We start from the raw sequence: 21017 nt of genomic DNA on the forward strand, positions 1-21017 counted from the left end.
TAAAAAAAATTTAAAAATGTTAATTTTTTTTATTTTTCGGTGGTTTATAAGGATATTTTTCTCGTATTTTTGGAGGGGTTATTGAGATGTTTTGTTGCTTTTGGGGACCCTTTTCTTTAATTTCTTTTGTTTGCCGGGAAATGTTAATTTTCTTGTGGTTCATGGGGACATTTTTGCACACAGACGTGGTGTTTACTGTCCATGCAGGAGAGTCCATATAGACTCTGTTTTATTCTGCTTATTGATCAGGACGTTTAGGCTGCAGATTTAGATCAGAATGAGTCCGTGTTTTTACCGCTGAAGCTACATGAAGACTAAGTCTCTAATTTACTGTTAGTCACTGTGAACCTGGTTTACGGGGACACAGCGCTTCATGATGTGCAAAAACGTCCTCAGAATCCTGTCGAACGTCCACACAGAGAACAGATTAACCTGCCGTCTGTCTCTCTGTCAGACGTCGGAGCTCGGGGTGACGGAGCACATCGAGGGCGACCCCTGTAAGTTCGCTCTGTGGGTCGGACGAACGCCGACGTCCGACAACAAGACGGTCCTGAAGGTACGAGCACTCGCGGAGACGTTTAACGGCCGTTTGACAGTGTCTATAGTGTGTCCTCTGTGTCCTCTCAGGCGTCCTCCCTGGAGCTGAAGCAGGAGTGGGTCCGCAGCATCCGACAGGTGATCCAGGAGAGGCGGGGCCACTTGCGGGGGGCGCTGCGGGAGCCCATCCCCCTCCCCAAGACGCCTAACCCCACGCTGGGCCGTCAGCGCAGCATCAGCCGCAGGTCAGCTCACACCGCCGTGCCACATTCCCCACGCCAAATTCAACCTGACCTTTGACCTCTGAGCCGAGGGCCGGGACAGTCTGTCCTCTGAGCCCCAGCAGACCAAACCTCATTCAGAAATCAGCGCATTTAACAGCAGCAGATACACACACACACACACACACACACACACATTCAGTGATGTTTTGTCACTGTGGCTGATTTCTGATCAATAATCACACACTTAATGTATCAAAGTGATCAGAGACAAACGTCGTCCTTAACCTTTGTTCAAAAACGACGGATAAATCTACTCGCTACACTTTCTACAGGGGGAAGAGAGAAAAGAAGCTAATGAAACACTTTATTTATTATTACACTTTAAAATCATGCTTTAAGCACTTTTGTCATTTTCACAATTTTTTTAAAAACTAATTTTCAGATTTTTGTTGTTTTTTTTAATACTGTTTAGTACTGTATTTTTGGGTCACTTCTTCTTTAATTGCCTCTTTCCCATGTTTTTGAAAGAAATAAAGAGTTAAAATCTACTTTCTTTCCAAATTAAGGGCTTTTAGATTGAGGAGTATTTTTAAAAAAGTGTTTTCAGGGTAAAAATAAAGAGACTGTTTTTTGAAACAAACTAAAAAAATAAAATAAAAGCAAAATAAAGCTGTCCACATACTTTTGGCCACATTATATTTTCATCAATGTCTCTGTCTGTCTGTGTGTCTCAGGGAGACGAGCGAGGACGCAGACAGTCTGGGTGATGCCAGCAGTCAGCCGGACACCGTCTCCATCGCCTCCCGAACGTCTCAGAACACGGCTGACAGCGACAAGGTAACACACACACACACACACACACGCAGAGACACGCAGAGACACACAGACACAGTGTGTCCTCAGAGGGGTGTGTCCCTCAGTGTGATGACCTCACTGCAGCAGCTGGCCGGCTGTCAGAGATTCGGGGAGTTTCCTCTCTTCAGTTTTCTGTTTTCTAGCAGACGTCGTTGTTCTCGGCTCCTCAGGTACGTTCGTTTGTTCAGCTGCTCTCTGCAGCTTTTTGGGCTTTATGGGGACATTAACTTCAGGTTTTCTTGTTCATAATTTTCGGTGGTTAATAAGGAAACCTTTTTTTCTTTTTTTGTGGTTTAAGGGAATATTTGAATAATTTTTCAATAGTGTAGTTGCTTGTATTTTTTGTGGCTAATATGGAAATATTTTGCTAATTTTGTTGTGGTTTATTTGGACATTTTGCCTGTTTTTTTGTGGTTTATTGGAACATTTAAAAAAAAAAGAGGTTTATGGGGACACTTTTTTGTTTTTTCTTTTTTGCTGAAGTGGATATTTTTTGTCTTTTTTGGTGGGTTTTATGTGGATTTTTTGTGTGGATTATTGGGATATTTTACCCGTATTTTTGGTGGTTTATTGGCACATTAAAAACAAAACGAAACAATTCGATTATGGGGATATGATCATTTTTCTGTTTTGATTTTGTGGATAGTTCTTGTCTCGTTTGGTGGGTGTTATATTGATTTGTTTTAAAAATTAATATAATTTTGTGGATTATAGGGGTATTTTACTCATGTCTTTGGTGGTTTATTGGGACATATTTTTGTGTTTTTCTTTTTTTTTCTCGTGGATATTTTTTGTCTTTTTGGTGTTTTTTTATTATTTTGTTTTTGTAGAGGGATATTTTACGCATATTTTAGGGGTTTTATTGGGACAATAAAACTCTTTCTGCAGGGCTCTTCAGGTACGTTTAATTTGTTTTTCCTGCGCTGAGGTTCAGCTGACCTTTGACCTCTGAGAGTTGTTTGAGTAAACTTACGAATGGACTAATGCTGCTAACAGACGCAGATACTGAACTGTGACGCTATTAAAAGTCACTGAGCTGTCCAAATTTCACAGTTTCACACTCGGGATTTTGGAGGGCCGACCGTGAGCTCGTAACTCGTGTACACGATATTTCTGATGAGCGCCTGAAGGCAGCGTTAGTTCTTGACTCCGAGCAGATCGACTGTTTTTATTCGTAACATCTGGAAAACAAACTAAAGTTTTAAAAGTTAAATTAGTGATTTCTTAAAATATAATATAATAATATAATATAATATAATATATATAACAGTTCTGCAAAGCCAGCAACAATGTTGCTTCCTGTTGGTTAATCGCTGAAACTGAGGGACGGCGTACGACCCGAAACGTGGCAATAGAAATGTCCTAAAATTCAAGAAATGTCCTAAAATCCTAGATCTTTCCTGAAATCCTATAAATGGCCTGAGACCTTTAAAAAGTCTTAAAATCCTAGAAATGTCCTAAAAACATCCTAAAATCCTAGAAATGTCCTAAAATCCTGAAAGCGTTGTCACATCTGGTAAACTCCACGCTGAGTATGTTGAGTGTCCCCGCTCTGCACATATACACACATATTGTTAACACTTGTTATATTGACACAAATCGTCCTCCGTACATTCATGATGCAGTACAAGTACACTCTTGTATACTGTATAAACTATAAACTGTAGTATTTGTGTGTGTGTGTGTGTGTGTGTGTGTGTGTGAGTGTTGGGAGGATTTGTCCTGCATGTGTTTGTCTCACAGCTGTCTTCAGTTTGGACGGTAACACCCCATTATTCCCAGTGGACACGCTGAGTCTGTTTGTTTTCTCTAACAGCTGGAGGACACGTGCTCCTCAGCCAATCAGAGCTCAGCGTGTCCTGCTGTGATTGGACGGGTGGAGGACATATGTTTTAATGTCCACACCCAGACAGCTGCAGCAGATGATGTCACCACAGGACACACACCTCTGTCACTTTAAATACTCTGTCCTACCTGTCTGATTGTCCCGCATGTCTGTCTCTGTGTGTCCCCTCAGCTGTCCGGAGGCTGTGAGTTAGTGGTGGTGTTATTGGATTTCTCCTCCGGGGGACCAGGAGAGCTCAGCGTCCGCTGTGGACAGACTGTGGAGCTGGTGGAGCGCTCAGCCGAACGGCCCGGGTGGTGTCTGGCCAGGACGACAGATCAAACGCCCCAACAGGTAAAGAATCAAACACACCTACAGGTAAAAGAATCAAACACACCTACAGGTTAAAAATCAAACGCACCTACAGGTAAAAGAATCAAACACACCTACAGGTAAAAGAATCAAACACACCTACAGGTAAAAGAATCAAACACACCTACAGGTAAAAGAATCAAACACACCTACAGGTAAAAGAATCAAACACACCTACAGGTAAAAGAATCAAACGCACCTACAGGTTAAAAATCAAACGCACCTACAGGTAAAAGAATCAAACACACCTACAGGTAAAAGAATCAAACGCACCTACAGGTTAAAAATCAAACGCACCTACAGGTAAAAGAATCAAACGCACCTACAGGTTAAAAATCAAACGCACCTACAGGTAAAAGAATCAAACGCACCTACAGGTAAAAGAATCAAACACACCTACAGGTTAAAAATCAAACGCACCTACAGGTAAAAGAATCAAACACACCTACAGGTAAAAGAATCAAACGCACCTTAATGTCCTCGTGAGTAAAAATAACCATCTAAATGTCCTCACATGTATCAGGACAAATGTGTCTCACGTCCCCTCTGTGTGTCCCTGCAGGAGGGTTTACTGCCGATGAGCGCCCTCTGTCTGTCCCACTCTCACAGTGCAGCCGATATGGAGGGGCTCGTCCCGGCCTCCACCACGTCCTCCAGCACCTCCTCCACCTGCACCACCACCTCCTCGTCCTTCAACTCGTCCTCCACCCCCACCACGTCGTCCTCGTCCAACGCGGCCTCTAACGTCAGCGCCGGGAGAGGTGAGTACCTGCCGCCGCTTCCTGTCCTCACCCTATGTCACTTCCTGTTTAAACAGAGGGAACTTTAAACATCCTCGGCTGACCCCGCGGTGTTGTTGTGATGTCCCACATCCTGTCTCTGTCTCTGTCTGTCCACATTAAATATTTAAATCCCTGTTTGTTAAGTTGTAAACACACACGAGTCATTGTTCTGCAGCAGAGCGTAAAATAATGGTTTGTTTGTTTGTTTGTTTGTTTGATCCGACGCTTCAAGTCAACATCAGGACTTTGTTTTAAAGACAGTCAGAGAGTGTCCACACCGACGAGGACACATTTTAAAGAGTCTCATTTATGTTTGGAACAGACTTTAGGACATTTTGATTGCTTCATTATCTAGGCACTTAAAATATATAAAACCTCCCCAAAGGTTACAAATAAATAAACTCATTGTCCCCACAAATCACATATATGTAAACTAAATGTCCCCACAAGTCACATATAAACTAAATGTCCCCACAAGTCACATATATAGACTAAATGTCCCCACAAGTCACATATATATAAACCAAATGACCCCAAAAGTTACAAACAAATAAACTCAGTGTCCCCACAAATCACATATATAAACTAAATGTCCCCATAAGTCACATAATGTCCCCAAAAGTTACAAATAAATAAACTAAATGTCCCCACAAGTCACATATATAAACTGAATTTTCCTACAAGTTTCACGAATAACACAAAATTATACATAAATCTAAAAATAAACAAAAGCAGCGTTCAGAGTTCAGATTTCACCTCATGATGGTGACGTGACTGAGAGGTCATCTTCATCTTAATCTGTAATCCTGTGAGACAACATGTCTCACTCACACACACACACACACACACACACACAGTTCCTGGGTTAAACATCGACCTGAAGGATTTTCAGACTCAACAGGAATCTGAAGAGTAACATCCTGAGTGTGTGTGTGTGTGTGTGTGTGTGTGTGTGTGTGTGTGTGTGTGTGTGTGTGTGTGTGCGTGTGTGTGTTCTTCCCCGCCACAAAACAAGAGGGACTTTCAGTTTAAAAAAAGAAGGAGTTGTTTTCAGGTCAGCTCTCCTGTTTATTTGGATTTATTTAGTTTTATTTCAATCACTAATAAATTTTTTTCATTTTCTAAATAAGTTTTTGTGTTTTCCTGTAATTACTTAATTAAATATATTGTTTTTATATACTGTTATTCATTTAGAATTATTTTATGCTATGTAATTTGGTTTCATTTAGTTTTTTATTAAAATCGTTTAATATATTATTTTTTCTCATATATTTCTTTCTTTTCTGTGATTTCATTTTTATTTCTTTAGTTTAAATTTTTCAAAGAATTTGTCATTAACTTTTCAATGTTTATTCTATGTAACAACTGTAACATACTGTACATATATATAATGTTTTTATCTATGCTTTTTTACTAATTTTCCTAGTTTTTCTTCAGTATGTTTCTCATTATTTTTCCACATTAATTTTGTTTGAATATATATATTTTATTTACATTAATAATTTATTTTCCTTTTTATTTATTCTTATTTTTGTACTTAGTTTGTTATATTTCAAGGCTTTATTACACTTTTAGAATATATAATTTTATTATTTTATTTTAGGATGTATTTATTTTCATATTACGTGATTTATTTTTTATTTCTTTAGTCAAAATGTTCATGTTTTTCTTTCAATATATTTGTCATTATTTTTCCATGTTAATTAAATATATATGTATGTATATTTAAATATTTTATTTTGTTATTTATTATTTTTTATCATAGTTTTGTGTTCCCCTCCTCACATTATAACTTTATATTGGCTCTAGCTCCGCCCTATGTGGTTTGGCCCCGCCCCTCAGCTCTCAGCCTGTAGTCCATTGAGCGCCGAGACACATACACACACACACACACACACACACACACACACCTCTCTGTGCGTCTCTTTATTTTCTGCATTTGTCGAAACTTTTTTTTTCTGAATGGACTGAAGCCGAAGCATGCGGCGGGGCAGAGGTGCATGCTGGGATTGTTCTGCTGTTTGGGGATGGATTGTGAGAGAGGGAGAGGGCGAGCAAGGTGGGTTTAAATGTGTGTGTGTGTGTGCATGCTATGTGTGGGTTAATGAGTGACAAACAAGGTGACTGTGTGTGTGTGTGTGTGTGTGTGTGTGTGTGTGTGTGTGTGTGTGTTCACGTCTCTCAAACAAACTAACAAACATACGTGTTGCAGGAATGTGACTCCGGTGTTAAACAGGACACGCAGGTTCACTGTGTCTCTATAGAGCGTCACACAACCATCAACTACCACACCCAACACACACACACACACACAGTCACACAGTCACACACACACACACACACACACACACACACACACAGTCACACACACACACACACACACACACACACACACACACACACAGTCACACACACACACACAGTCACACACACACACACACACAGTCACACAGTCACACACACACACGCACGCACACACACACACACACACACACACACACACACACACACACACAGTCACACAGTCACACAGTCACACACACACACACACACACACACACACACACACACACAGTCACACACACACACACACACACACACACACACACACACACACACACACACACACACACACACAGTCTGCAGGAGGTTGAGTCTCGCTGACAGACAGGAAGCAGAAAACTGTCTCTCTGTTAATGCTTCACTTCAGACTCAAATGTTTTACTGCAGTAAAAGTACCACAAACCACACTGTGGAAATACTTTAATGTAGAAATTAAAACATGTTTTAACCCCACGTTTTCTATGGAGGGCCATTTGTGTCAGTATGACCCATCTGTGTTAAATGTGTAATCTGAAAATGTAAAACTTCCACTTACAAAAAACTAATAAGAAATTATAAATGTGTACAAGATCCACACATACCGATTTCCATCTTATTTTAATTCATCATATTTTATTTTATTTAGGCAGAATGTTTAGCATTTCATTTTTCTTACTCCTCTTTCATCCTCTCTAAATATTACTTCTGTGAATATTCTACTATTTTTGTTTTTTATGTCTTTTTTCGTATTTCTTTATTTTATTTATTTATTTGCTGCAGTTTTTTGAATTGAATTTAGATTTTTTTTAAATTTTATCTTAAATATTTCCACATTTATTTCACCATGTTTACTTGAGTTTAACTTGGACCTTGTTTTTTGTGTTTTACTTTCCTCCCAGTTCCTTTCCTTTCTTATATATTTTTAATGTTTTATTTTTATTGTTTTTTTTATATATGTTGTAGTGCCTGTATTTGTTTTTATTTTAATATTTAGTTATTTTTTATTCCCAATTTTTAAATTTACAAATAAATGAAAACAGTTGTGAATATTTTTGTATTATTAAAATATTTCAAACAGTTATTTGTGAATCCAGTTTTTATTTGTGAATGTCAATTTTACGTTTTTGGATTTGCATTTTTCAGTGTTGTTTTTTGGTTTTTTATTTGTGTATTTGCAGCATGTTGATTTTCTCCGCGTTATCACCATGTTTCTATATTTTTTCCCGAACGTCCCGTTTCTGTGAACACTTTACGCCATAAATCAAGGATTCTCTGGCTACATGTGACGAAACTCTCGTTTTCCGTCTGTTGTGATCTTTGTTCTGTATTGTTTGTATTTTTTGTTTTCCGCAGACTCCGGCGTGTTCGGCTCTGAAGTTTCGGGGCTCCAGACGACGGGCCAAAGTGAGTCGACGTGCTGGCTGACGTTTACTCACCCTGCTGACGCTCGCCGTGATGTCGCTGACCTCTCCGTGTGTCTCTCTCCTCTCTTCAGGTGCCACCTCCCCCACCGTGTACGGAGTGGGCGGGGCTCCGGGCGGCGCCGTCGGCTCTCCGGGGCCGAAACGCAGCGGCTCTGGGACCGGGAACACGCTGAAGGTAAACAGAAGAAGTAAAAGTATTATTAGTACACAGAGATAATCTGTTCACAGTCTTTCCGAGTGGTAGAAAGTAACGAAGTACATTTACTCAAGTACTGCATTTAAGTACAACTTTAAGGTACCTGTACTTGACTCGAGTATTTCCATTTTCCGCAGCTTTATACTTCACTACATTTTGGAAGTCAATACCCAAAACCTGATAACCTGAAAACCTGAACTTGGCTGAAATTCTATCAAATGTGGTTTAAGTTTTTAATTATGTGTTAAACCTTTTTAAATGTACGTACATTCTTTGTGAAGCGTGTTTTTCCCGTGTATTTTTTGGCACCGTGAGTATCGGCTGTAGCGGTGGGTGAAGTGTTAGGTCGGGTTTTGTTTGTCGTGGTGATTTCGTGTGTTTGCTGCAGCGCTGGCTGACGAGTCCGGTCCGACGGCTGAGTCAGGGGAAAGCTGACGGACAGAAGAAACCTCCAATCAGAACCAGGAGGCGGGACAACAGACCAGAGGTGACCACGCCCCTCACCGGCAACGCGCAGACGGTACACACACACACACACACACACACACACACACACACACACACACACACACACACACACACACACACACACAGGGCGACGACAGAAAAATGAGGTTTGTGTTTTTTGTCGGCGCAGAAGGCGAGGAAGGAGGAGGCGGGGCAGAGCGGAGGGGAGGAGGAGCCAGAGGAGGAGAGCAGCACGCCGCTGCCGCCTCCCATGCAGATCATCAAAGACCCAAACAACCCCGAGGTAACCACGGAGATTTCACACAAAAACCCCAGAATTTTAGTTCATTTCGAGAGCTGAAACGACCAAACAGAGACGTTTTAATGTCGCTTTTCAAGAAGTTATTCAGCAAGTTTTTTTTAATTGTGCGCTTTTATTCGTTCCTTTAGCTCGTGTTTATTTTTCTTCTTCATAAGTTTGATTTTCTGCTGGTTTGTGGGATTTTTTTATTAAGTATTTAATTAGTTGTTAGTACGTTTTTAAGGATATTTTTCAGCACGTTTTTCAAACAGTTTTTCAGCATCTTTTTGAGCAACTTTTTCCAGAACATTTTTCACCAAGTTTTCAGCAGCTTTTTTTCAAAAAGTGGGAAGTAAAAACTTAATTAATCGTTGTTAGCGTGAACTCCTCGACAGAGTTTCTTCAAATTTGGTTCAAACGTTGACTCGGACTCAGCGATGACCTGATCAGATTTCGGTGGTGAAAAGCCGATTTGGTTGGTTATCATTTCTCTAATTTTCCGCAGGCTCTGGATTCAGATCAGGGCTCCAACGAGTCGGACACGGAGCAGAGGAACAAAGCGCTGAGAGGACGCATGTAAGAGAAATACATTTATAAACATGTGACTTTTTATGTGAAAATCCAAAATAATTAACGTCTCTAAATGTGTGTGTGTGTGTGTGTGTGTGTGTGTGTGTGTGTGTGTGTGTGTGTGTGTGCAGGTTTGTGGTGAACGAGATGATCCAAACGGAGAAGGACTATGTGAAGGATCTGGGTGTGATTGTCGAGGTGAGACACCGACTTTAACCGAACGTCGAGTTTAAACGATTAAAAACAGGAAGTGTGATGAAAACAAACGGCGTGTGTGTGTCTCAGGGCTTCATGTCCAGGCTGGAGGTCAGAGGGATCCCAGAGGACATGAGGGGGAAAGACAAGATCGTCTTCGGAAACATCCAGCAGATCTACGACTGGCACCGCGAGTACGCATCAAACGCACACACACACACACACACACGTTATAAATACACACCGTCACACTCACGCGCCTGTGTGTGTGTTTGTGTGTGTGTGTGTGTGTGCGTGTTTATGTGTGCGTGTGTGTGCGTGCGTGTTTGTGTGCGTGTGTGTGTGCGTGCGTGTGCATGCGTGTGTGTGCGTGCGTGCGTGTGTGCGTGCGTGCGTGTGTGCGTGCGTGTGTGTTTATGTGTGCATGCGTGCGTGTGTGTGTGTGCGTGTGTGTGTGTTTATGTGTGCATGCGTGCGTGTGTGTGTGTGTGCGTGCGTGTGTGTGTGTGTTTATGTGTGCATGCGTGCGTGCGTGTGTGTGTGTGTGTGTGTTTATGTGTGCATGCGTGCGTGTGTGTGTGTGTGCGTGCGTGTGTGTGTGTGTTTATGTGTGCATGCGTGCGTGCGTGTGTGTGTGTGTGTGTGTTTATGTGTGCATGCGTGCGTGTGTGTGTGTGCGTGCGTGTGTGTGTGTGTTTGTGTGTGTGTGTGTGTGTGCGTGTTTATGTGTGCGTGTGTGCGTGCGTGCGTGTGTGCGTGTGTGTGTGTCCTCAGTTTCTTCCTGGTGGAGTTGGACCGTTGTGTCCAGAATCATGACCTGCTGGCCGACCTCTTCATCAGACACGTGAGCTCACAACAAAACTTGTGCTGATTTTTTTTTTTTTTTTTTGAACGTTTTTTGCTAATTTCAGTGAGATGTTACATCGCTAACACGTGACACTTTCGGCAGCGGCTGGAAATTGCTAAATAAATACGACCTCAAATGGCCAGATGGGGGCGCTATAATTAAGACGCTAAAATGTGATTTTGGAAAGGCCACGGCCCTCACAATGTGAGTCCAGCTGACTTGAAATTTGACCTCAGAGACAAAGCTGTTAAATGACAACGATGATCCATGTATATTAAATTATTTTGAAACTGCTCAACAGGGGGCGCCAAGACACCACGTTGATTAAAAAAAAAGAAAAAATGAACATCTCCCGTTGAATGGCGGGACTGATTTGTTGTAAAATGTTTGTGCAGGAGCGTCGCCTCCACATGTACGTGGTTTACTGTCAGAACAAGCCGAGGTCAGAGTTCATCGTCATCGAGTACGAGACCTTCTTTGAGGTAACGCATCACTTCCTGCTTTATCAACTCTTTTTGTGTTTGTCTTGTTGTGTGAAGAGTCATTCTGGTGAAGAAAAATACAGAATACCACCGGACTTACGGTTTCCGACATTTTAAACACCGCAGTGATCAGCTCTGTTTTTAGTCACTGAGTTTTGGTCAGCTCTGTTTTTGATTGTGAGTTTTTCTTTGTTTTTTCCTGTTTGTAAGTTTGATTCTGTGCTGCTTTGTTGGAAACACGGCTGCAAGTAATGTTTATTTTCATGATCGATTCGGTTTTTTTTCTGTTAAATGTTGAAAAAAAGCAAAAAAAGCTTTTTATAATTAAAATATAATTAAAAGCAACAAAAAGCAAAAAATAGACATGCCGTGTGAAAGAAACAACACACAACTATAGAAAAAGTAAAAATAAAAAGTAGTAAACCCTAGCACAGTCTTGGTGTAAGATATATATCTATAAAATACAAAGTGTAAGAATGAACTATAATACACTTTACATACACTAAAATACAAATACTAAAATATCACGTACATCCAGAGGATAACATACTACAGTATAAAACGAAAATCTGCGGTTTCGTTGAAGTTGTGGTTTTCAGAGAGCAGTGAGGAAGAGCGGGAGAATAAAATGTGCAGATATATTGTGTGCAAGGTTTTTAAACAGCATGAAAAAAACAAAAAACAAAGATATTCAATTTGCAAAAGAAAAAATATAAAACAAGAGAAAAAATGGGTCAAATCTGGCGGGTGAATAATTTTGCTTTGCTGCTTTAAAAAAACAACAGAGTCCCACCTGAAGAAGACGAGCTGATTAAATCAATGAAAAAGGAACAAGAAAAAGTCTGAAACGCACCTTTAAATAAACGATTAAATAATTCCTGCAAAACTAAGAAATGATGAAATAAAACAAAGTGAATCTGTGTGTGTGTGTGTGTGTGTGTGTGTGTGTGTGTGTGTGTGTGTGTGTGCAGGAGATCCAGCACGAGATCAGCTGCAGGATGTCCATCAGCGACTATCTGATCAAACCCATCCAGAGAATCACCAAATACCAGCTGCTGCTGAAGGTCTGCCAGGAGCCGCGAGTTCATGTCTCAACAACACGTCTTCAGCGATTCAACGATGACTTTTATTTTGTGTGTTTTTCAGGATTTTCTCAAGTACACGTCAAAAGCAGGACTCGACTGTGAGGAGATCGAAGTGAGTCAAAATCTCTGCGTTATATTTCAGTTCAGGCCACAAAAAAAACATTCAGTGTCATCAAACTTTAGTGAGGGGCTCATATCAACATGGAAGCTGCAAATGCGAATTTCCAGCCCGAGAAAAGATTTGGAAAAGTTAGGACATCCTGAAAGTTTTGGAAAACGCATGGAATTTTCAAGGAAATTAGAAAATCCAATAATATTTTTTTACAGTTTTCGTCTGATAAAAGGTGTCAATTTGGTGATTTTCTTTAAATAAAAAAAATGCCAAAAAAAATGTAAAATAATTTTTTGTTGATCTCCAAAAAAAAAACAAAATTTGAAGAAAAAAGAAATCACAAAAAACATTTAACCATTTTTTTATAGGAAAGAAAAGCCTTTTATTGAAGAAAGCCTTTCCCTTTAACAAAATATTTTTTAATTCATGGTTTAAATTCATCAAACATTTTTAAAGAAAACAAAATCAAATTATTAAAGAAAAGAATTACCTTTTTATAAATCATTGCCAAATATTTTAAAAATCACATTTTTTTAAGCCAAAAAATCACCCAAATTTTTATCAAATAAAAAAGCTAAAACATTTTTAAAGAGAAAACAAGGCATAAAAACGTTTTAATGCAAACACGCCTGCTGTGTTTTCTTTAAAAATCGACAGTGAAGTCCCTCCCCCGCGCCGAAAAAATGATCTGACAGGCCTCCCCCTTTTTGTTATTTCTGAAAACATATGATCAATAAAGTTTGACTCAAAGTCATTGAAAAGTCATGGAAATTAAGGGGTTAAAATGCGCGTGACCCCCGTTTGTGATATTTAAAAACCGTGTTTTGTGTTTGTTTTGGACAGAAAGCGGTGGAGCTGATGTCGTTGGTGCCGAAACGTTGCAACGACATGATGAATCTGGGACGCCTGCAGGGATACGAGGTACACCTGTCTTTACCTGTCTCTGTCTGTCCATCTGTCCATCTGTCCATCTGTCCGTCCGTCCTGCCGTCCGTCCGTCCTGCCGTCCGTCCGTGTGAACGCCCCGAGTTGGTCTGTCGGACAGGAAAGTGACGTAAATTTCAGTCCAGGATGAGAAAATAAATAAAGATTAGAAAACTTTGAGCTAATTTCAAGAGCTAATATGACTTAATGAAGTGTGTTTTTTTTGTAAACATTTACATTTTTCAGAAAATTTTTGCTTTAATTTTTTTGTTAAGTTTCAGTAACTTTTTCAGGAAGTTATTCAGTAACTTTTTCAGGAAGTTATTCAGCAAGTTTTTCAGTAACTTATTCAATAAGACTTTCAGTAACTAACTAAGTTTTTTTCAGTAACTTTTTTGTTACGTTTTTCAGTAACTTTTTTGATTAATTTTTTTGTTACTTTTTTTAGCAAGTTTTTCTGTATCTTTTCTGTGAATTGTTACAGATTTTCAGTTAGTTTTTCGCAGTTTTTTCAATAAATAACAGACGTAAAAATTAAATTAATATAACTCTGACCAACTGAAAGTCTAAAGGATCAATAACAGAACCCTGAGGAACTCCACCAGCAATAATCAATACTGTCAACGGGACAATAATGTTGTTCTGCAGCCCCCTCACCCGAAAATACAGGTTTAAATGAAGTAAAAATATAAAGGACTGACAACAGAACCCTGAGGAACTCCACAGGTATTTAAAAACAATGTCAACAAGCCGCCAAGTAGTGGAAAAACAAATTTTGCAGAAAATATAAAAGACCGACAGTAGAACCCTGAGGAACCCCACAGGTAACACAGACTCTAACCTGTCTTCCTGTCCTCACCTGTCTCTCTGTCCCTCTGTCGTCCAGGGGAAGTTGACGTCTCAAGGGAAGCTGCTGCAGCAGGAGACCTTCTGCGTTTTGGAGCAGGACGGAGGAGTTTTGTCTCGCAGTAAAGAGCGCCGAGTCTTCCTGTTCGAGCAGATCGTCATCTTCAGCGAGCTGCTGCGAAAAGGCTCCAACAACCCGGGATACCAGTTCAAGAACAGCATCAAGGTCAGCCTGGTTGACACGGCTTTAATCAAGACACGGACTGGTTTACACTGGGAGTAATGGTGTTGTGTTTGTGTGAGATCAGGTGACTTACCTGGCGATGCAGGACAGCGTGGACGGGGATCCCTGTAAGTTCGTGTTGTGGTCTCGCGGCTCAGCGGAGCGCTTCACGCTGCAGGCGTCCTCCGCCAGCATCAAGCTGACCTGGGTGGAGACCATCGCCACCCTGCTGGACGCTCAGAACAACTTCCTGTCAGGTGAGTACCAGGGTGCCTGCTGTCAGATTTTGGAAAAGTCCTGGTGTTTTGTTTCTCAAACCTGTATAACACAACATGTGTTCAAGGACTGTCGGAAATTTGAAAATCCAACAATAACTTCTGTTTTTACAGTTTCAGGCTGTGATAAATGTCGTCAGTTTAGGTGAATTTAAAAGACAACATGCCTTCAAAAAAAAAAAAATCCCCAAAAATTGTTGAAGAAAAAAAAAACTGAAACTGAACATTTTCCATTAAACTCTGGTCGCATTTACATCTGGATTGGATGTTGTTTAGTTGAACCTGAATCTGATCCGGTTTCAGCCCTACAGTCTCCCATCGAGTACCAGAGGAAGGAGGGCGGGATCTCTGTGACCCGCCCTTTGTCGTCAGGACGACCGCCGTCGGCCCCGCCCACACCCAACGGCCACGCCCCTCAGCCTCCTCCTGACAGCGAGCAGGACGACCAGGTTTGAACTCGGCCCCCCTCCGAATTTCAGGCTCCGATTGTTAAAGTTTTGAGCTGATCGTGACCTTTGACCCCTCAGGAGCTGGTGCTGGTGCTGCAGGACTTCGTGGCGGTTCGGGAGGACGAGATCTCCGTGTTTCGGGGCGAGAAGGTTCAGATTCTGGCGTCCAACCAGCAGGGTCAGAGTCTAGTGTACCGGCCCGCCAACAGCGACTCGCCGGCCGCCGAGGGCTGGGTGCCGCGCAGCGTGCTCAACACACACTGACACACACACACACGCGCACGCACGCGCACACACACACACACACACACACACACACACACACACACACACACACACACACACACACACTGACAGCAGAGTCCCGTTTACTCAAGTACACGCCAAATACTGCAGGCCGTCAGGGCCAAAGGCATGCTGGGAAATTTATCACAGTGGTTAGAGTGGAGCCTCAAGTTGGTGACATCAGCGAGCCCAAAAAACCCCAAAATATCAAATCAATGACTGAACGCGGCCGATGTTTCCTGCAGCGCCGCCATCAGGACAAACTTTACGTTTCTCAAAATTTACCTCGGCGATTAAATAACGTTATTTTTCTGTCATTTTTGCTTATTTGAACTGTTTTCTATTTCCTCGCCGTTGTCGATTTACGCTTTAAAATTCCTCTAAACTGTGAAAAATCAGTTGGAACAACATAAGTTTTCTGAGTAATCAATACTTAATTAAGTACTTATGTACTTAATTACAATATTTATGAACACGTTTTTAAGTTGATTATTTATTTAAAAAATTCAGTTGTTTTAACTGTTGTTTCCACATTATTTAAGGGGAATTTAAATTTTCTTGGCACAGTTGATTAAGTCTGGTTATTTTCCCGCCATTATGGATTATTTTTCCTCTTTAACCAAATTTTAATTGTTTGTGCTACAAAATTATTAACATTTATTATTATTTATTATTATTATTAACATTTCATATAAATAAAAAAACAAACCTGTGAAAAGAAACTGAAAATTACAAAAAGGAAAAAAGGAAAAAAAGCAAAGATTTGAAACAAATCTGAGAAAATAAAAGCACCTCCTGCAGCAGAACATGACGTTGTACCTTGTGGCCCCTCAGATTGACCTTGTGGCCCCTCGTTGGGCCCCTCTGATGGCCGGCAGTATGAAACTCTCTCCCAGCAGCAGCAGCAGGTACTGTTAGTCTCCTCCCTCCTTCCTGGTGCTTCAACACTCAGCCAAAACACACCGCCGCCCTTGCCTCGTCCAATCAGACGGCGTCGGCTCGGCCTCCAGTTTACTGCCCCCGCCCCCGGAGCGAACCACTCTGACGACGTCACAAACTGTTTCCTGTGTGGGGAGGGAGACCGCATCTTCATCGTCATCTTCATCATCACCGCCGGGACTCCAGGAAGCAAAGACAGAACAAAAAAATTACAAAATAAAAGCCTCCTGGAAGAGAAGAGCCCGCCAGCCAATCAGAACTCTCTCTGCGTGTCATCCTGTTAATAGTGTGTATAAACGGACCGCGGACGCACACACTCCCGACACACACGTCACCGCTACCCAGAAGATGAAGATAATTATTAAGAGTATTAGAATCTGTTTTTCACCTCAGTTAGACAAGTTTGTCATATTAATGTTTGTGTGTGTGTGAGAGAGCGTGTGAGTGTGTGTGTGAGTGTGTGTGTGTGTGTGTGTGAGTGTGTGTGTGTGTGTGTTAGTGACGACGTCCTGTGTGTGTGTTTTTCCACGGACAGTTAGGTGGTGTCCCGGTGTAGCGTTGCGATGATTGTGTTTGCGGTGACACCAGGTTTTTTTTGGTTTTTTTTTGGTCTTTTTAGCGAACCAGAGCCGCCGCCGCCAACCTCCCCTTCTCCCGTTAATCCCCACTGTTACCATAGCAACCGGCGTCCCTCCCTGTCTCCCGTCCTCCCTCCCTGTGCGTGCAGCTCTGGTTAGTTTTATGCATTTCTTGTTCCTGTAAATAGACCAGACCTCCAACTGCTCCCCCACTAACTCTGGACACCGTCTGTCCCTCTGTCCGTCCGTCTGTCCGTCCCACAGACAGACGGATGGACAGATGGACGGCGACTCCACCTACTGTGACTGTCTATAACCTTCAACACGCTCTCTACCTGTCTCTCTCTACCTGTCTCTCTCTACCTCTCTGTCTCTCTCTCTCTCTGTCTCTCTGGTGCCATTCTCAGACAACACCCCGGTCCTTAAGGTGCGGCGCCACCGGTCAGGTGCACGGGCGACGGAGCGGTCAGGTGGTGCACTGTGAAGGGTGTAGGGAGAGACGCAGCATAAAAACAATAAAGGTGGAACCTTCGATGCAGCTCGTCAGGGTGCGTTTTTAATGTGCAACTCACACTGGTGTGGCTAAAACGTCGTTTCTCGTGTGTTTTATCCAGAAAGATTATCGTGTGTCTGCAGGTTAAAATCTAAAGATGTAACTGTTTGGATGTCAAAGGTCAAGGTCAATGTGACTTTGTGCCAAATTTGAGGAACTCCATCGAGGTTTTACTGGGCTATTGCGTTCACGACAACGAGACAGATGCAAACGTCCACTTTTGGTGGTCAGAGGTCATTGTGACCTTGCACTCATCTTCTCGTGATAGCAAGATCTCAAGATTACCTCGAAGGAATTTCCTCAAATTTGGCACCAACATCCACTTTAAGTCAGTGATGAAATGATCAGAATTTGTTGGCCAAAGCTCACTGTGATCTTGTCCCCCTAATTTTGTGATTGTGATTAGTCAAGAATACCTTTGGACAGTTTCCTCAAATTTGGCACAAACGTCCACTTAGATTTTGGTGGCCTTGAGGTTTCCTCAAATTTGACACAAACGTCCACTTGGGCTTAAAAATGAATGGATTACAATTTGGTGTGACTTTGCAAACATGTTTTTGGCCATACCTCGAAAATTAATACGCTTATTAAGACACAAAAATGTCTATAGAGTAAAATGATGAAGTGATTTTATAAAAAGAGGTCGACTTCAAAATCTTACACAATAACGCACGAGAAAATACTCTGTCACTAAAACATTTCCTCATGGCTAAAATCAGCTTCATTCAAAACACACACAATGGTAAGTGACGAGTCCAGTGTGTGTTGCACTTCAGTTAATGTTGCATTCAGGTCACGTGGGAGTTCCCGAAACGTCAATGGCGTTCACGTCATCATTGTAGTTTTAAAACCCCGGCACTATATAATACAGAAGTGCCTGAAAAAGCAAAACGCACAGTATTTTTTAACCCTCACACAAACCTGCTCTGCAGTCAGAGACCTGTCTTAAAGACGTAAACGCCCGCGTCTTCATCCCACGTGACACGAACGCAACATTAAAACAGATGAATGATACGTTAAAAAAAGAATTAAAATTAAAATGACACTACCTTTATTTCAGGAATGTCGATGTTGTCATTGGCAGAAAAACAAAGAAAAGTAACGTCTGTGGGTTCGATATCTTTGAAATAAAATGTCGCAACTTGTGAACTCGGAGTGCACCAGATGGTTTTAAGGTGGATTATAGTGCACTACAGAGGGTGATAGTGCAGTTTAAGGTGGTGTAAAGTGGAAAAAATGTGTATAATGAAGAGTTAAAGGTGTTATGTAGTGCTCTGTGGAGGGTTTAGGATGGAGGGAAGGGCACGATGAAGGGTGTAGGGTGCAACAAAGTGCACAAGATTTCAGAGTTTAACTCAAACACAGTGATGAGGTTTAGAATGACGGTAGTGCACTATGAAGGGTTTAAGGGGGAAAATAGCACACTATGGAGGATGGAAGTGCACTACGAAGGGTTCAAAGGTGCAAAGTAGTGTACTACAGAGGGTTAAGGGTAGATATAGTGCACTACGGAGGGCGTAGGGTGCTGTTTGAGACCTAGCCTTGTTGCCGTTTGGCAAACTCAACTAACCAATCAAACAGTGTTATTTGTACAGAACTAACAGCTGCTAACTGACTGCTAACAGCTCTCTGTCGTTGTTTGTAATAAACTTCATTTTTCATCCAAAACTAGCCGTGTATGGTCTTTGTGATCCGTGGACTGTCGTTTTTTTTTCAAATCTGAGTTTGGCATTTTGCCCACACAGATCAACCTGACTCGGGGCTGGTTCAAGGTAAACCTGAGCCAGCCCTAACTATGAGCTTTATCAAAGAGGAAAGTCTGAGCCAGCCCTAACTATGAGCTTTATCAAAGAGGAAAGTCTGAGCCAGCCCTAACTATGAGCTTTATCAAAGAGGAAAGTCTGAGCCAGCCCTAACTATGAGCTTTATCAAAGAGGAAAGTCTGAGCCAGCCCTAACTATGAGCTTTATCAAAGAGGAAAGTCTGAGCCAGCCCTAACTATGAGCTTTATCAAAGAGGTCTAAAGTCTTATATGTACTATTAAATATAGAGAGAGGGAGAGAGGGAGCTCTGTGTATCACAGGAAGTCTGCTGGTGACGAAGTCTGCTACTCGGCCAATATCAGCCTAACTACGGGCTGGTTCAAGGCAAGCCTGAGCCAGCCCTAACTATAGGCTGAAATTAAGTATTTCAAGCTCATGCTGATAATAGCCGAGGCCACAGGCTTTATGTTTTCAGGTTGTCCGTTCAGCCATATTCATTAACATAAAATCTTAACAACCCTTAAAGGGAATTTCTTCAGATTTGGCACAAACATCCACTTTGACTCAGTGATTAAATGATTAGATTTTGGTGGTCATAGGTCAAATGTCAGGGTCAATATGTGGGATTTTTTTTCCAGATTTGGCACAAATGTGCACTTAGACTCAAAGGTTAGACTGATTGATTAGACACTTAAAATTTATTGTAAGTTTCATCTATAAGGATATCGAGCAAAGTAAGCATTATGTGTGTGTATGAGTGTAGTAATAAAGCACTATGAATGCATTATAATTCACTATGAATGCATTATAATTCACTATGAATGCATTTGTAGTGAATTATAGATGTGGCCTTTACAGAAAGTGTTTTTTTTCCTGCAGAACATGAACGACATCAGTACGCGGCGTCACCGTGTGTCATATAACATAAGAACGCTGACTTCGGAGCTTAAGACGAGGAGTGAACTCCAGTCTGGTGTCAAAGCTTTAAACTCAATTTTATCTCTGCAAGTGGAGTCATAGCTACTGAAAAACACCACAGACACTCAAAAATAATGTTTCTATCTTTCCCTAAATGCATCAACAAATCCAAAGTGTTTTTTTACGGTCGGTAATGTGAAGGTCGAGTTGTTGGCACAGATTATTACAATCAGAAACTCTGTTAAGAGCAGCGGTAAAGCAGTAAACTAATTTAACCAATTACACGCCACAGATAAAGCTGAAGAGTTTGAAGGTCAAACTTGGGTTTACTGCACTTCTGCAGCCATTCAGAAATAAAACAACTTTATGAGTAATTTTTAAATTCTTACATTAAAAAAAAAAAAAAGGTTCAACTCTTAAAACCGAGCAGTTTGGTGTGATTTCTGTCAAAAACATAAAAAGAAAAAAAATGACCCCAAAATTAGCAAGAAATGAGTAAAAAAAAAAAAAAGAAAGAAAGAAAGAAAATTACGTGAAAATAATATAAATAAAAATAAAATCAAATTTAAAAAAATTTAAAAAGAAAAGTAAGTAAAACAAAAAACAAATGAGTAAATGACCTGGAAAAAGCGTTTAGGAATTATAATTATTCTGTTATATAATTTTAAATTGTAATTATTATAATTGT

The 21017-nt window shown here is 41.0% G+C and overlaps 1 protein-coding gene across 3 annotated transcripts in view; it reads left to right on the plus strand.

Moving 5' to 3' along the window:
• LOC121964233 (kalirin-like) overlaps window positions 1-19316 on the plus strand; it is a 46006-nt gene extending 26690 nt beyond the window's left edge. Inside the window, exons 36-57 of one of the 3 annotated variants that reach the window (XR_015775845.1) lie at window positions 455-556; window positions 628-782; window positions 1496-1598; window positions 3634-3795; window positions 4376-4574; window positions 8271-8321; window positions 8413-8516; window positions 8926-9057; window positions 9175-9288; window positions 9791-9861; window positions 9987-10053; window positions 10141-10244; window positions 10825-10894; window positions 11293-11379; window positions 12351-12443; window positions 12526-12576; window positions 13420-13497; window positions 14387-14572; window positions 14655-14826; window positions 15148-15293; window positions 15372-18073; window positions 18124-19316. Coding sequence is in view for 1 of the 3 variants with exons in the window: in XM_088074284.1 (XP_087930410.1) it covers window positions 455-556; window positions 628-782; window positions 1496-1598; window positions 3634-3795; window positions 4376-4574; window positions 8271-8321; window positions 8413-8516; window positions 8926-9057; window positions 9175-9288; window positions 9791-9861; window positions 9987-10053; window positions 10141-10244; window positions 10825-10894; window positions 11293-11379; window positions 12351-12443; window positions 12526-12576; window positions 13420-13497; window positions 14387-14572; window positions 14655-14826; window positions 15148-15293; window positions 15372-15557 (2433 nt within the window). In the remaining 2 variants the exon portion in view is untranslated. Of the gene's footprint in view, window positions 1-454; window positions 557-627; window positions 783-1495; window positions 1599-3633; window positions 3796-4375; window positions 4575-8270; window positions 8322-8412; window positions 8517-8925; window positions 9058-9174; window positions 9289-9790; window positions 9862-9986; window positions 10054-10140; window positions 10245-10824; window positions 10895-11292; window positions 11380-12350; window positions 12444-12525; window positions 12577-13419; window positions 13498-14386; window positions 14573-14654; window positions 14827-15147; window positions 15294-15371 lie in introns of all 3 variants that reach the window. The other 2 variants (XR_015775846.1, XM_088074284.1) reach the window with 2 other exon arrangements.
• The last annotated feature ends 1701 nt before the right edge of the window (window positions 19317-21017 follow it).

Source organism: Plectropomus leopardus, chromosome 24, assembly GCF_026936395.1.
Source record: "Plectropomus leopardus strain MGB_pleo_1.0 chromosome 24, ASM2693639v1, whole genome shotgun sequence".
Lineage (NCBI taxonomy): Eukaryota > Metazoa > Chordata > Actinopteri > Perciformes > Serranidae > Plectropomus > Plectropomus leopardus.